This window comes from Hemiscyllium ocellatum, chromosome 7 (genome assembly GCF_020745735.1).
Source record: "Hemiscyllium ocellatum isolate sHemOce1 chromosome 7, sHemOce1.pat.X.cur, whole genome shotgun sequence".
Taxonomy (NCBI): domain Eukaryota; kingdom Metazoa; phylum Chordata; class Chondrichthyes; order Orectolobiformes; family Hemiscylliidae; genus Hemiscyllium; species Hemiscyllium ocellatum.
Window position 1 is genome coordinate 106,711,933 of NC_083407.1, and position 17,237 is coordinate 106,729,169.

Here is a 17,237-nt window from a genome sequence, read left to right on the forward strand (position 1 = left end):
AGGGGGGAAAGATATAAAAGAGACCTACGGGGCAACGTTTTCACACAGAGGGTGGTACGTGTTTTGATTAGATTAGATTAGATTACTTACAGTGTGGAAACAGGCCCTTCGGCCCAACAAGTCCACACCGACCCGCCACCCACCCATATCCCCACATCTACCCCTTACCTAACACTACGGGCAATTTAGCATGGCCAATTCGCCTGATCCGCACATCTTTGTGTGCACCCGGAGGAAACCCACACAGACACGGGGAGAACGTGCAAACTCCACACAGTCTGTCGCCTGAGTTGGGGATTAAACCCGGGTCTCAGGCGCTGTGAGGCAGCAGTGCTAACCACTGTGCCACCATGCTGCCCACAAAGGAATGAGCTGCCAGAGGATGTGGTGGAGGCTGGTACAATTGCAACATTTCAGAGGTATTTGGATGGGTATATGAATAGGAAGGGTTTGGAGGAATATGGGCTGGGTGCTGGCAGGTGGGACTAGATTGGGTTAGGATATCTGGTTGGCATGGACGGGTTGGACCGAAGGGTCTGTTTCCATGCTTTACATCTCTATGACTCGGACACTAAGTATGCTCCTATTGCCTTGATACTCTCAGGATTCACTCAACTTTATCCTATTTATGCCTGATATATGTTTCCTTCTCTTTCTTAACCTTACCCTCAATTTCTTTAGTCATCCAGCATTCTCTCTACCTACAGTCTTTCCTTTTACCCTAACAAAGGTATACTGTCTCTGCACTTGTGTTATCTCATTTCTGAAGCTTCCCATTTTCCAGCCGTCCCTTTACCTGCGAATATCTGCCCCCAATCAGCTTTTGAACGTTCTTATCTCATACTGTCAAAATTAGCCTTTCTCCAATTTAGGGCTTCAACTTTTAGACCTGGTCCATCTTTTTCAAATCACTATTTTAAAGCTAATAGAATTACAGTCGCTGGCCCCAAAATGCTCCCCCACTGACACCACAGCCATCTGCCCTGCCTTATTTCCCAAAAGTAGATCAAGTTTTGCACCCTCTCTGGTAGGTACATCCACATACTGAATCAGAAAATGTTTTTGTACATACTTAAATTCCTCTCCATCTAAACCCTTACCACTACGGCAGTCCCAGACTATGTAGGGATAGTTAAAACCTCCTCCCATAACTTTATTATTCTTACAGGTAACAGATCTCCTTATAAGTTTGTTTCTCCATTTCCCTCTGACTATGAGGGGGTCTACAATACAATCCCAATGAGGTGATCATTCCTTTCACATTTCCCAGTTCCACCCAAATAACTTCCTTGGATGTATTTCTGGGAATATCCTCCCTCAATACAGCTGCAATGCTATCCCTTATCAAAAACACCACTTCCCCCTCCTGTCTTGCCTCCCTTTCTGTCCTTCCTATAGCATTTATATCCTGGAACATTAAGCTGCCAGTCCTGCCCATCCCTGAGCCATGTTTCTGAAATTACTATGACATCTCAGTCCCATGTTCCAAACCACGCCCTGAGTTCATCTGCTTTCCTTGTTAGGCCCCTTGATTGAAATAAATGCAGTTTAATTTAATCGGTTCTACCTGGTTCTCTGCTTTGTTCCTGCCTGTTTGGCTTGCTTCTTTGTCAACTGTACCAGTCTCAGATTAATCTTTTCCTGACTATCTCTGAGTTCCCCTCCACCACCCCCACAAATTTACAAGTTTAAATCCTCCCGCACAGCTCTAGCAAATCTGCCTGCTAGTATATTAGTTCCCTTCCAATTCGTCCTTCTTGCACAGGTCACTTCTACCCAGAAGGGATTCCAACGATGTAAAAAAAAAGTGAATCCTTCTCCCATACACCAGCTCTTTAGCCATGCATTCATCTGCTCTATCTCCTATTCCTCCTAGCCTCATGAGCTCATAGCACCGGGAGTAATCCGGATATTATTCTTCTTGAGGACCTCCTTTTTAAATTCCTGCCTAACCCTCTGTATTCTCCCTTCAAAATCTCAACCTTTTCCCTTCCTATGTCGTTGGTTCCCATGTGTACAATGACCTCCTGCTGGGCCCTCTCCTGTTGAGAACATTCTGCAACTCTCAGACATCCTTGATCCTGGCACCAGAGAGGCAACACACCATTCTGATTTTTCACTCCTGGGCACAGAAATGTCTGTCTGTGCCTTGACAAGACAGCCCCCTAATAAAATCCACCTCTTGGAATCCAACATACCTCTCACTGCATCAGAGCCAGTCTCAATACCAGAAACCCAGCTGTTTGTGGTACATTCCCCTGAGAATCCATCACCTCCTACATTTTCCAGAACAGCACACTTTTGAAATGGGGATAATCACAGAAGACTCCTGCACTACATGCCTACCTCTCTTACCTTTCCTCAAGTTAAGCTATCTATGTGACTATCTGCGACTTTCGTCAGCCATCACACCCCCTTGCTCTTGTAAATTCCTCTGTTGCTCCAACCATTCCTTTCGATCTGATGGGATTTGCAAGCGACAGCATTCATTGCAGATATAATCCTCAGTAACACAAATTCTCCCTGAATTCCCACATTCGACAACAAGAGCACATTCTACTCAAGGCCATTTTTTCTTCTTCCAATCTGCAGACCCAGAAATAGCACCGTCTTATTCCTCTACAAAACACTGCTCCAGGCAGTGGATCAAGCTTTTGTTCTTCTGCTATCAAGTTACCTGATAATACTCCAGTAGAGCTACCTGGGATATTTTACAAAACGAAAGGTGCAGCATAAACACAAGTTATTCTTCTTGAATGAAGATCCACCACAGTTTTGCACCTATGATGCATTAGATGGAACTAGAAATACATCCAAGTAACGTATATTCAGCCTCAAGCAATGCTGGAAGGAAAACAAAAAGGTTGTTACCTGGATAACATTAAGTGCAACTCCTTGAATGGGATGATGGAGGGCAGTGGTTTCTGAAAGCACAGCACAACCCTTCACCATGAAACCAAAACACTTGTAGCACTCAAAATTTCATGCTAACTGCCCATGCACCGTTAGATGCTGGAAGCAAGAGCTGCCTGTGACCTAGAAGGATATAAAAACTGCAGAAGTTAAGGAAGCTTAGAAAAGCCAGATCAAACATTCTTGACTCTGCCATCATCCAGCAGCTGTATATCAAAAAAAATTCTGATCAGTGGAAAGGAAGATCAGCAATTATGTCGTAGTGGGCTTTACAAACTCACTATGACCCAGACCTATTCAGAGCCAGTAAAATACTTTTTAAGCATGGTGATTGTTTTCATGTAGGAAGAGTAGCAGCCAAGTTACATAAAGCAAAGCCCTACAAATAGCCTAGTGACAATGGCCAGTTGACCTGTTTTAGTCACATTGGTTACAGGATAAATATTGGCCAGGAAACCAACAAAGACTTCTTTGCCCTTTTTCCTAAGTCATGCAGTGAAACCTTTTTTTTCACTCTAAGGGGGCAGACAGGGTATTGGTTTAACATTGCTCAGATCTGATAATACATCACTTCCTCAGTGCTGCACCTGAGTATCTCTGAGATTTTGTGCTCAAAGACTCCAGAGTGAGACTTGAGCCCAATACCTTGGGAAGAAATATTTCCACTCACCACATGCTTGATGCTATAAAATCAGTACCAGAGATAAACATCAGTTTTTCCCACCACGCACTCCAAAAATCCCTGGGAATCAAAGAAAATAATGAGAAAGACTGGCTTCTCTTTAGGTTAAGAATCATCAACAGCTTCTATGTGAATCATAAACTTTGATAATCCCCCAGAAAACCCCTGGAATTTAATAAACATACACATGCATTTGGAAGGGTTAAGTGTTGCAGGGACATTATCAGCAGTAAAGTGAAGTGACTAACACTGGCAGTCTAAATCTTAGCTGAAAATGTGTTGCTGGAAAAGTGCAGCAGGCCAAGCAGCATCCAAGGAGCAGGAGAATCGACGTTTCGGGCACGAGCCCTTCTTCGAGCTCATGCCCGAAACGTTGATTCTCCTGCACCTTGGATGCTGCCTGACCTGCTGCACTTTTCCCACAACACATTTTCAGCTCTGATCTCCAGCATCTGCAGTCCTCACTTTCTCCCAGTCTAAATCTTACTATAGGACCAACAACCCAAAAAAGGTGAGCTCAAATTCCACTTCAGAAGTTCAAGGATTGTAATTTTGCTTGAAACATCTAAAAATAAAAAAATTGACCTCAAGAAACCTAACTCCAAATGTTGGATTGGGGTAGTATACAAGTGATCCTTTAGTGAAGGAGACCTAGCCCTGGTGTTCTTAACCTGCTGGACCTCTATATATTTCCAGCTCCACAATAATGTGACTGACTCTGAACTGCCCTCAAGCATGTTAACTTCTCGCAGCATAACTTGTGATGAGCAATAATTATAGTCCTTGCCCACGTGTTATCAGAGAATACATTTGTAAAACCATACCTCAGAGATTTTGTCCAGTTTTACATGATACATTGACTGCACAGGTTCATAATTTACCAGCACTTGCTTTGCAGATGTACCATTGACATTAAATTTCTGATTTGGTGCACACAAGGCTAATCTTATCAACAGGACCAGCTCCAAAGGAAGCAGCTTATAGAAATAATTGACCTCAAAATAATTTAGAAGATCTCAGTGCTGGAGCCACTTGCCAATACATCGGCATCACTGTTAGTAACAGCACAGGCCCTTTCAGCCCACACCATTTTACCCAGAACACAACCTCTAAAGGGTGTTCCAGTTGAAATAATGACAACTTCTGACATGCCGTATCTTCTTTGACAACAACTCACAAACCATGGCCTCAATAAGGGAAAAAGTCAAGTCAGTGTCCTAGAGGACCTTTCTGTTCACTCAAATGACTGGTGGTGGTTTAACCTGAGCATCACCAGGTCTCAGGTTGAGGAGGAGAGTACTTCAAGGTAACCGTAGCCAGCGTGAGAATTGAACCAATACTGCTGGTAACACTTTGTATCAAACCTGCCAACTTGCTTAATTACGACTTCTATCATTTGGGAGAACCAAGCTCACAGGTACACCGTCACCATACACTCATGCTTAAACTTTCCAACTGAGTTCACTGCATATCAATTGTCAAAGAGAATACGGACCAATTTTCCCTAGGGACAGTGAGGTCCATGGTAGTGGGCTTATTCAAGCTCAGGCAGCTAATCTGATCATCATAGATAATGATTAAATAATCACCATGCAGTGGGGAAACTGGGCTTCGAAATACACACACCTCATTAGACAATGGCAGACAAATAAAGGCCACTAAAAATCCCTAAGTGTGCATCAATCTCTCCAATTGTAAGCAAAGTGTTAAATAAGGATAAGTTGTAACTGTGGGATTGGTTCCAAGAAATAAACAAAGAGTCACTCTCGCAACAAAATTTTCAATTTCACCCACATTTTAGTGAACTGAGCGAGGGAAAGAGTAGGAGAAGACTAGGTTAAAATGAACCAAGTTCCATTGTTAAAAAGTAAACTCTGATGTTGATTCAATGGAGTAAAAACAAGAGAAGATAAATACAAAGATCAGAACTGAAGCAAATCAGTAACATTGCTGTTACAGGCAACTTCTGAGGGGCAGTTTACGTTGTCTTTGGGAGAAATAAACTGTTTCTCAAAGTTTATTCAGTCAGCATCAACATAAATGAATGCTGTCTCTAACATGACTATTTTCATGATGTAACATGGAAGGTTGATGAAGTTTGTCTATTTTCTGAAAGCTCTCGAGAAAGTCCCACATGACAGGCTGGACACAACATTAAAAGTTCATGGATCCAATTGAAAGAGGCAAGTTGAAACAAAATTGGCTCAGTGGGACAAGGCAAACAGTAATGGGTGACAAGTATCTTTATGAAAGGAAGGCTCTTTACAGTGAAGTTCCACAGAGCTCAGCACTAGATCTGGTCCTTTTTTAATATATACCAATGAGATAGATCTAAAGATAGGGGGCAAGAATATCAAGTTCATAGTTGATATTAAAATTTTCTGCATGGATGACAGTGAGGAAGGAAGTTATGAACTGTCAGACATCATGAATGGGCTGATTAATTCAATCTGTAGAATGTTAAGTCGTGCATTTGAGAAGGACAAACAAGACAAGGAAACAGTAATCAATAGGATTCAGAAATGTGTCATGAACAGAGGGACTTTGGAGTGTAGACCTAGATATATTTGAAGTTAGCAAGTAAAAAAGGTTGTTCAAGCCACTTTCCTTTATTGCCCAAGGCTTGGAATGCAAGAGCACGGAGATTATATCAGAAATGTACAAGATACTAGTTAAAACAGAGTCTGGTCACCATGTCACACCAGAAAAAGTGTACAGAGCAGATTAAAAAGATATTGGGGGCCCCAATTTTTTTTGAAGACTCACCATATTAATTAAGAAACGATCAGTAAACATTAACATGCTCAGCCTTTCGGGGCATTGAAACAATAACAAAAAACAAAAATGCAGGGGAGGGGGGGGACTAAATCACAGTAACTGGAATTTGTTTGACTAATTGTAGCTTCAGCAAAGATTTGGATCAGCTGGACTTTGTTCCTTGAGAATAGAGGCAGCTGACAGAAAATATAACTGTTGGGGTGCAGTTAACCAAGGGTCGAGACAGAGTAGATAGGAAAGACCCACTTTCACTCACCGAGAGGTCAATAACCAAGAGACAGTGCCAAGTTGAGGGAAAAATTGTTTCACCTAAAGGCAGGTGGGATTTGGAACTCACTGTTTGAGGCAACAAAACCCTCATCACTAAGAAATATTATTTGGATATGGTTACGGCACAACTAGAAGAGCATGAGCAAACAGCTGAGATGGAGATTTGGCCATAAGAGAGCTATCCAGTTGAAACAGTGAGCTGAATGAACTCTTTCTGCAATGGAGAAATATGTTGATCATCATCTGCTCCTTCAGATTGCCTCTAATTGTATCTTCAATTCCCATCACACCTTCACCACTCTTGGAAGTCCCATGTGGAATGTAGGTTTTTGATTTTAAAAATATTTACTTTAAATCTTTTATTCTAATCCATGCTCTGTTGCTCTGGAGTTTTGCAAGGCAGGTTTTTTTTTTAAAAACTTTGATTCATGACATGAAGATGCCATCATCCAAGCATTTGCTGACCATGCCTCATTGATCTTCAACTTTAGGTGACTCACTGAGGACAATTAGAAGTCAACCACATTACTCTATATGTCTGGAGTCACATGTAGTGAAGATAAAGGGAAGCAGATTTATTTGCCTAAAATACCAGGCCAGATGGATTTTTAGAATAATTAATAATGGTGCCATGGTCACAGTTACTGATACTAGCTTTAAGTGCCAGAGTAATTCATTTAAATCCAGTTGACCTCTAGGTTACTAGTCAAGTAGCATTACCAATACAATATCAAGACCAACACTATCTTCAGTATTCATGTTGACGCACATACCTGTTAGCAAAGCTATTTGCTGATTCCATCCCACCTTTTCTAAGGCATGCACATCAGTTTTTTTGAAATAGGGTGACGAAATTGCGACCGCTATTCCATAATGAGGTCATTGTATTTCATTAGTAAATCTGGCAGATTGCTTCCAACACTCTGGCTAAATGTTAACAATTATTGTTTAAAAAGTGCTGGAAATCAGAAGTACAGAAATTGCTGGATAAACTCATCGGTCTGACAACATCTGTAGAGAGAATGCAGAGTTAATGCTTCAGATCCGGTAAACCTTCTTCACAACAGTTCTGAAGAAGGGTCAAAGGATCCAAAATATTAATACTGATTTTGCTCCACAGATACTGCCAGATTTTGAGTTTTTCCAACAATTCCCATTTTTGTTTATGTTAAGGTTCTTATTTCTTTTTAACTTATGCCTCTACATGGTTTTAACAAGGATATTTGGAAAACTGCTCTATTTATAAAATGTGTCACTGCCCTTTACTGTTGGTGAATGGACAATTCTGTAAGCCATAGTACAGTTTAGCAGGTGCCACACAGTTATGAGTTGCCATTCAGAGAACATACTGTGTTTTTCCAGCACCACTCTAACCTAGAGAACAAATCCAGCCATGCAACACGAGCAAGTGTGTTCTCCTTTTTTGTATTTTCAGTTTTTTTCAGAATTACATGATTCCAGCTGGTAAATCAGAACCATCCTATTCATTAAATTCCAGAACCACATCACAGAGGCTTTGGGGAATGGAAAAGCTACCTTCTTGTTTGGTTTGTGTAGTTTTCCTGTACTTGATCACAGAGTTTCGAATTCTGGATGATGGGACTCCAACTGGAATCTGTGTTTAACAATATCATACTCACTCAGTGCCTGTTTCAGTACTGTCACTTTGGGGGCAATGGGTCAACTTTGAATTACATTGCACAAGCTGCAGTGATCAAGAGGAAAAACACTAGTATTGGAGGGAGCTTTTCTCCTTTACGTTGAACGTGATATCTTGAACAAGGGAGGGCAAAACCTGAGATCTTTACATCGTTCAGGTTTGGTTTTGTTTAATTGATTTTATTAACTGAGCCAAAGTGGCTGCGCCCTTAGGCTCGAAGCCCTATAATTGCCCTCCAAGGTCTGTACAGCAATACGTTTGGTCGTGCTTCATCGACAGCGCTGTCAAACCTTATTTTTAAATCTTCTTGCAAAACACTTTGAGCACTTTTATTACATTGAGGTGCTATATAAAATCCACTCATTGGAAAGCAGCACTGTGAAGCACTTGTACAGGCCACACTTCAACTACATTTTGTCAAGATGTATCCACGATACAGATTATATTCTGACTACTCTCGGGCAAAGATAGTGGTTCAGGGAATTGGCCCACAATCACTACCTCCAATCAAGTAGACTTGTTTTAAATTCAGAGATGTGAAACATTGCCATACTTCCAATCCCTACTTCCCATGTACTGCATGGAGTCTTTTAAGTCACTTCACACAGCTATTGAGTCAGATGTACAGCACCGTAACAGACCTTTCAGTCCAACTCATCCATGCCAATCAGATATCTTAAAATAACGTTGTCCCATTTGCCATCATTTGGCCCATCCAGATGCCTTTTAAATGTTGGAATTGTACCAGCCTCCACCACTTCCTCTGGCAGCTCATTTCATACATGCACCACCCTGTGTGAAAAAATGGCTCTTTATGTCCCTTTTAAATATTTCCCTTCCCACCCTAAACTTACGCCCTCCAGCTCTGGACATCCCACCCCAGGGGAAAAGACCTGGTCTATTTACTCTATCCACACCCCTCACACCCTCTGATGCTCCAGGGAAAACAGCCCCAGCCTATTCAGCTTCTCCATATAACTCAAACCCTGCAACCCTGGCAGCAACCTTGTAAATCCTTTCTGAGCCCAGAACTGACTTGGAATTGGAGTCACACGTAGACCAGAAAAGTAAACTGGGCAGATTACAGTTTGTGAACCAGCTTAGTACACAGATCACGAGTAGAGGAGTCCCGGAAGACAATATTGAAAGTTTTCTGGCCCTTTCTGTCGGTTTTAAATCTTCAGGAATAGGAATTAAACTGGACTAGTAACTGTGGGAAATGCAAATCAGACAGTGGCTGTTTTTCAAAACTGAACCACTACCTTTGATCTAGAGTTACCAGAACATAATCTGCATCATGGACACATCTTGACAAAACTTCGTGAGCTGTGGCCTGTGCAAGTGCTTCTTTACATCGAGAGGATTTTATACAGTACTTCAACATAATAAAAATGCACAAAGTGCTTAAAAATAAAACTTGATAATGCTTTCGAGGAAGCAGAACCAGAAGTATCTCTGAAGAGGTATGTTTTTAAGGAGAGTCATGAAGCAGGAGTGATAGAAAGGCTAAACAGGGCTTGGAGGGGAATTCTCAAGTTTAGTGCCTAAGTGTAGCTGAAGGCACAGCTACCCATGACCCATTAACAAAATCAATTAAACAAAACCAAAATTGAATATGTAAAAATCTCAGGAGGTTGTAGCAATGAAGGATTCAACATTCCAGACACCTCTCAGAAACTGTACCTCAGACTGAACCACTTAAGTAGATTCCAAGCCAGCAGTAAGGAATCTACAATCTTTCTCATTGGAGAAGAGAAGGTTTAGGGGAGATCTGATAGAAGTGTATAAGATGATTAGGGGTTTAGATAGGGTAGATACTAAGAACCTTTTACCGCTAATGGAGTCAGGTGTTACTAGGGGACATAGCTTTAAATTAAGGGGTGGTAGGTATAGGACAGATGTTAGGGGTAGATTCTTCACACAGCGGGTTGTGAGTTCATGGAATGCCCTGCCCGTATCAGTGGTGAACTCTCCTTCTTTATGGTCATTTAAGCGGGCATTGGATAGGCATTTGGAAGTTATTGGGCTAGTATAGGTTAGGTAGGATTCGGTCGGCGCAACATCGAGGGCCGAAGGGCCTGTACTGCGCTGTATCGTTCTATGTTCTATGTTCTATGTAGAAAGGAAGGTAGAGACACGTGGAAGTTTTGGGACATAACACGCCATCAGGTCAGGGAAAGCCCAGGTGATCAGCATTGCTCCCAGGCCAACCAGAGCGCGGTATGAGAATCGCAACAAAATTGGCATTGGTTCTTTGAGGCCTTCAGACCACACAACACTGCAGCAGATACCTTGAACTGTACATTAGCACAAGTTTTCTGGAATACCCCATCCTCAAATAGGTACAAAGAGCTAGTTAACCCCCCTCCAAGGTGTAACTCAAGCTTGCCGGTGTTAAACATTGCGACATTTGCTGCACCTTAGTGGATGGGTTTTGGCTCCAGAGGAGAGGCAGTAGCCAAGCCCTGTCTCAGAAGGAAGGTTTTAGTTGTACATTGAACACTGCTTGCAAAGGCAAAAATTCTCAGTTTATGAAAGACTCAAGAAATGAAACCAAAATCCCTAGTTGATGCATGCACCTGATCACCATTTGCAAACAATGCACCACAGTGAATCTTCCGATTTCCTTATAGACAGTCACCAAGCCAACATTCAGGAAAATTTACCTCCAAACTAACCTGTCTGGTGATAGGTCAATTTTCTGTCATACCTCATGTTCAAATAGCTGAGCCAATTTGAGTCATGATGCTAGCAGCACTGGTGATGATAGACCCAGCTAATTCAGTGAATATTGTCCCCTCAAATTTGCTCCAGAAATTCCTGCAAATCCACTTAATAGGTCTGATGGTCCTATTCCAGTCAAGAGTCCTACAGGATGCCTACATTTTAAGTGTTTTGATCATGCTTCAGCCGTGAACAACAGGCAGCTGTTGCACTTGCACAGCACCTTCACAGCTTCACAGTATTTTAAAATGCTTTACAGCAAACAAAATGTAGTAGTCATGGTCATGCTGCAGATTAACATGCTAGTCAATCTACATACAGCAAGACCCCACTGAAGGTAATGAAATAAAGTCCTGATATCTCTCTTTATTCAGGCTGGTTGCAGGATAAATGTTGGCCAGGTGTCTGAAAGACAGAACATCCAAAGTGCTGCTGTCAATCAATAAAACTTGAAACGTCAGCCTGGAATGTGCTCAAATCTCTGGAATGGGTCTCAAGCTTTTTAATTAAGGGTGTAAGAGTGTGACATCTGAGCTGCTGCTGAAAACGAGAAACCATGTGCTTGGTTTTATAAACCAGTCTTGCTCCATTCCTTCACCACCTTCACCTCCTGTTCACCCCACTCCCATTACCCCATCACGCAACACCCTCCTTTTAGGAACACAGAGCCACACTGCCTTCCACTTACCTTTACACGCCACTGTCATGCATGGACCCAAGCACTACACGTCACACTGCAGTTTACTCAGATATTAACAAGACTTCCTAAACCTACTCTTTCATAGTGAGTGTGTCAACTTGCAGCATGGGGGTACAGTATGTTGGGTGGCTCACAAAATTGAAAAGAGCGCAAAGGCACGAAGAAACAAAAAATGCATACAACATGGGAAGAATCCGGCAAGTTCAACTCACAAAATTTACATTCATTCTTGGATAGGAAAAAGCACAGAATGTTGTAGAGTTGAAACAATGAGCTCAAAGTCTCTGGCTTGAGATGGAAGGAAACAGAATTCCTAATACCCACCCCTAACCCTGCATGCACATGAAGGTATGGGCTTGATCACAATCAGGTTGAGCTGTGATACTGTTCACAGGTGAATAGCTGTCATTTCCTATTAAGATTCTTATATTAAATAACCATTAAAAAGTCCCAGAGCAAGAATGATAACAAATATAACACAGCCCAACAACAGTCAGAGCTATCAGTAATAGTTCAGCCAGAAGCACTCTTACTCAAGTCAAAATATTGGAGTGAAGCTTGGAAACACACATGACCCTCAAGTCAAGGTCAACACTCCGAGTGCCAGTACTGAGTTGAGTACTGTCTTTCAGAGGAGGTTCAACCCAGGTCACACTTGTCCTCAGTTCTACCTAAAACATTGTACGCTACCACTTTGCAGAGCAGGAGAGTTCTCCACTATGACCTGGACAAAAATTATCCCTCAAAAGCATGACTGAAAGAGTTAATATGATCACAATCACATTGCTGTTTGCAGGAGCTTGCAAGTGCATTATTTGGCTCTTAGATTTCCAATACCACAATACAGTAATACCACCTTAAGCAACTTTGGGCATCCTGACCTTGTGAAAGCAAGACTTCTATTTATGTAGCTTTTAAAAAAAATCACTTGTGGGACTTGGGCTCTATTAAGAAATACAGGAAACACAGCGGGTTATGGGTGGCTCTGTAGGACTCACTTGATGCAAAGTTTGAAAATTTCATTTAGAGACACACTTGGGTCAATGAAAACATTTCTTCCTATAAAACAATATCATTCTCAGATAGCGGAGAAGCAAGGTCACTGAAGATGAGTTACAACTATTGCTCCTCGCATTCATTTTGTGCATTGATCATAAAATACCACCAAGCAATTCATACAGATGTTACCGATTAAATCTTGACAGTGAACTACAGAAGGAGATATTAGGACGGGTGGCCAAAGTTTGGTCAGAGAATTAGATTTTAAGGATCACCTTAAAGGAGGATAGTGAGATGTTTAAGAAAAGAATTGTTGGAACTTTGGCAGCCAAAGGTGCTTCTAGCCAGAATTGGAAGAATAGTCTGGTACAGGAAGAGTTGAAGGACATTATAAAGATACAGACGGGCAATGTTAGAGGGATTTGAAAACAGCAAGTATAAAATGAAGTTGTGCAAACTGCGACCATATGTAGTTCAGCAAACAGATGTGACATGCAAACTGGACAGAGTTACAATATGGGGAACAGAGCTTTTGATGAGCTAAAGTTTATGTCAGGCGGGACATGAGGGGCTGGTGGGGAGACAGTTAGCAAAATAAAGGATAGAGGTAAAATGGAATAGGTAAAGAAACAACGTAATATCATTCCATCTAAAATGACCCCTGCACCAACATTTAGGAACTGCTGTTGGTACCATCTCACACAAATTAGAATCACAGTCAGAAACCACTGGCAGAGATTCAAAACTTTCTTCTGACCTTCCTCCCTCATAGCACTTCTACATCAATTTGTGACTACTACTGACTGTCCAATATTAATAACATTTTTAAAAAACACCTTCCACATTAAACAAAGCAAGACAGAATGCAACGGTGTACCCTCAACAGAATACAGTTAACAAATGACAGGATCAACTTCTTGCGCTGGCCTGGTTTCTCCTGCCGCTCTCTTCTGTTCTTGGAAGGGACTTTTTCTAGGGCCATGTATACAAACAGAGGCACAATCTTCAAATTAAAACTGCAGTGTTCAGAGGCAGTGTCAGGACTCACTTCTTCCCACAAAAAAAAAGCAGAAATTGAGAACACTTCCTTGAGTGCTTTTCATACTAAGGACCAAATGAAAATCTTATGAATCGGTTTTGAAATTATGAGGAATGAGTGTAACAAGTTACAGGACTAAGGCAGGTAAACGGAGTTCAACCATGATCTAATCAAATGGTGGGATCAGTTCAAGGGGCTGAACAGCCAACTCCAGTTCCTCAGCTTACACTGGGGAATAGTTATATAAAACAGCAGACCACCATAACTTGGCCCCAGTTGCCAATCCTCAGGTGCAAAGCAGGTCACAGGCTTTTTTGGCCATAGTGAGGGGCTACTGCCAGCAGGCTCATACTCGACATCCACACACATTGTAAGTTCCAATCAACAATTAGCAGACAGCAATCCAAGGATAGATCCAGTGCAAGCACAGATTGTGTTGTCAGACTGGGTTCAAGGGATAATCTCAGACAACAATGAACTAGACTTCCCAATAACATACTTTAAACTCAGAAGCTGAGATGTAAACATGCTGTTTTGAAGAAGCACCAATTTGTTTCCAATCATGAACATTTGCTGCATGCCAAAACAGAAATATCAGAACCAGTATGGGAAACACAACATAACTTCATATAGTTGCACTCGTAACGTCACCCTGCAACCAAACTATATGGATCTCAAGGTGCCATGTTCAATTCCCATCTTCGCAAGATCAGCTTGGTCAGTTGAAGATACAGCAGGGGGATGGCAATGTTACTGACAAATTGTAAAATTAATTTATGATGCAATGGAACTCATTTGGTCAAACACAGAATCTTTAAGCACAGTGAGCCACATGGCCTATCAGATGTGAGCTGGCATTTTGAACAATCAATGCACGCCACTAAACAGAGGACAGCACAGACTTCATAGCCCACTCTACATGGATAACTTCCCCACTGAAATTACTGCCTCGAGTGGGTTTATCAAATCCACTTTTTTTTTTAAAAATAAAACACAAACACAGTCAAGCTTATGCACAATATTCTTAAACTATAACGTATTACAAATGAACTTGCTTGTCAATTTTCTACTCTATTCATAGCAGGCAAGCACATCATCACATCCTTCACACAAAACCAGGGACATGCTTCCCCAAATACTTATCCACCCCACCAACCACACACACACACACACACACACACACACCCTGGCTAATGGTAGGAACTCTATCTGGGAAATCCTAAAAGGACATTTCCAAACCCAATCTCTCACTCCTTACAACGATGTGGTGATAAACCTACATTTGCAAATGGGCCACTCAATGCTTTATTTAACCTCAGAACCTGTGCAAAGAACAGCATCAGGCCAGCATATTGTTGAGACTGGCGCATAACTATGACTTGAGAAATCATACAGCCATTAAAGCTTGCTTTGAAGTTACGTGATGTCCTATCTTTGTACAGGATTTGCAGTAACAATAGCCACGTCGAACTAAAGGGTGAAGTGTTGGCATCACTGATTTAAACAGACAGGTTTAATTCCTGGATGATCCCCACATTGGATCATCACAGTGCTGGTTTTGGTAAGAAGATATATTGTTGCTACTTCAAACTCATTTTTAGAAGTGATTTTTCTGAAAACAAACTTCGGACAAGGTACAAATATTTTACTTTGTAAAACGTTACCAAATTGACCAACTGGGAGAGTTAGCATACAATACTTCAGAGTTTGCACAAATACTTAAATTAGATTACTTACAGCGCGGCAACAGGCCCTTCGGCCCAACAAGTCCACACTGACCTTCCTAAGGGGAACCCACCCAGACCCATTCTCCTAAATTTACCCCTTCACCTAACAATACGGGCAATTTAGCATGGCCAATTCACCTAACCTGAACATTTTTAGACTGTGGGAGGAAACTGGAGCAGACACAGGGAGAATGTGCAAACTCCACATAGACAGGTGCCTGAGGCGGGAATTGAACTTAGGTCTCTAGCGCAAGTGAGGCAGCAGTGCTAACCACTGTGCAACCATGCCACTCACTTGACACTGATCTACGCACAAAGACATTTGACAGGTGATCACAGGTTAAATCAAAGTTGTAGATTTGAAGAGTTACTTAAGGGATGACAAAAAGTGAGACAGTGGCAAGTTTAGGGAGGAAACTCCAGAGTTTATGGGTAAGATAGCAGAAGACTTGCCAATAAGAGCAATGACAGCAGTGATATGCAGGCAGGCAGGCAGATTAGGAGGAACGTGGTTTTACAGGAGACTATAGGGACAGTGAAGGGCAAAGCAATGAGGGATTTGAAATCAAGGATGAAAATTTTAAAAATCAAGACACTGATGGACCAGGAACATACACTGGTCAATGAATGCAGAAGCAATGAATGAATAAAGCATTGGCACTAAGGACATTGCCATAATCTCTCAGCATTCACTGGAATGATGTACCAAATTAAATAAGGAATAAGACATCATAGATCAGTGATCTTAATTCAGAGTCTGTAAACAACAACTTCTGTGTTACATGGTGTCGTACATGCCAAAAATATTACACCTGGCTCCTGCATCAATTTGCATTCAAGCTACAAGCTAGATTTGCCTCCTATAAAATTCAATTACAAACATCAACTAAAGCATTTTTTTTAAACAGCTTGCACTATTGTCACAACAATGCCTGAAGTTTTCTGTACAACACAAGCTCTAAAATAAGACCCGCGCATAATCCACACACTAACTGGACAGACTGGATCATTTAACACTACCATCCCATTGTTTCTGTTGATTAACCAGAGCAGTATTAAATCAAGTCATGGTGAAAGATTTTTTTTTACAATTCACAACATATTGAGCAGATGGGCATAGGGCATGAATGAAACATTCATTTGCCAATGAAGAGGTCCACATAATTGAGTATTCAATATTCATTTTGCCATTTAACAACTTAGACATTTCAGCACAGGCACATGTCTAGAACAAACTTACCCATTAAGAAGTATTCTGCACCATTCATTCGAAATTGAAGTACAAGGTGGTTGGATGTTGAGACTCTTTCTTGTACAATTATAATGGGATTGAAGTTGCTAATTGCAATGGATGCCTACCAGCCTGTAACTAAAATCTGCTCACATCTAAAGTAATGACAGAATTTTCTCTCAGATTTGCATACCTCTATAATAGGAATAATATCAACAAGCAGGTACAACTGCAAAGTGCATTTGTCTGAATGTCTCAACAAAATAGATAATTTTAAAGGGAATCGCTCGAAAAGATCCATGAGTGAACATTAACACTATATATACAAACAAACCACACAGGCAGATGCTTCCCCTGTTGTGTACAACTCAGGAACAAAGAGTTTTAGGAAAAGGCATCATCCAGCAAAGTTGTAGATGAGAGAAATATTTTCACATGAGGCTGTGATTTCAGAATTCTCTTTGCCAGAGGGTTATGAACATTTATACAGTGCGGAAGTGCATTTGCTCTTCAA

General features: G+C 41.4%; 1 protein-coding gene across 1 annotated transcript in view; it reads right to left on the minus strand.

Moving 5' to 3' along the window:
• Window positions 1-16,802, minus strand: part of LOC132817589 (INO80 complex subunit D-like) — an 80,574-nt gene extending 63,772 nt beyond the window's left edge. The window contains exon 1 of the mRNA XM_060828095.1: window positions 16,733-16,802. Coding sequence (XP_060684078.1) covers window positions 16,733-16,760 — 28 coding nt within the window. The 5' untranslated portion in view covers window positions 16,761-16,802. The remainder of the gene's footprint in view (window positions 1-16,732) is intronic.
• Window positions 16,803-17,237: the final 435 nt, after the last annotated feature.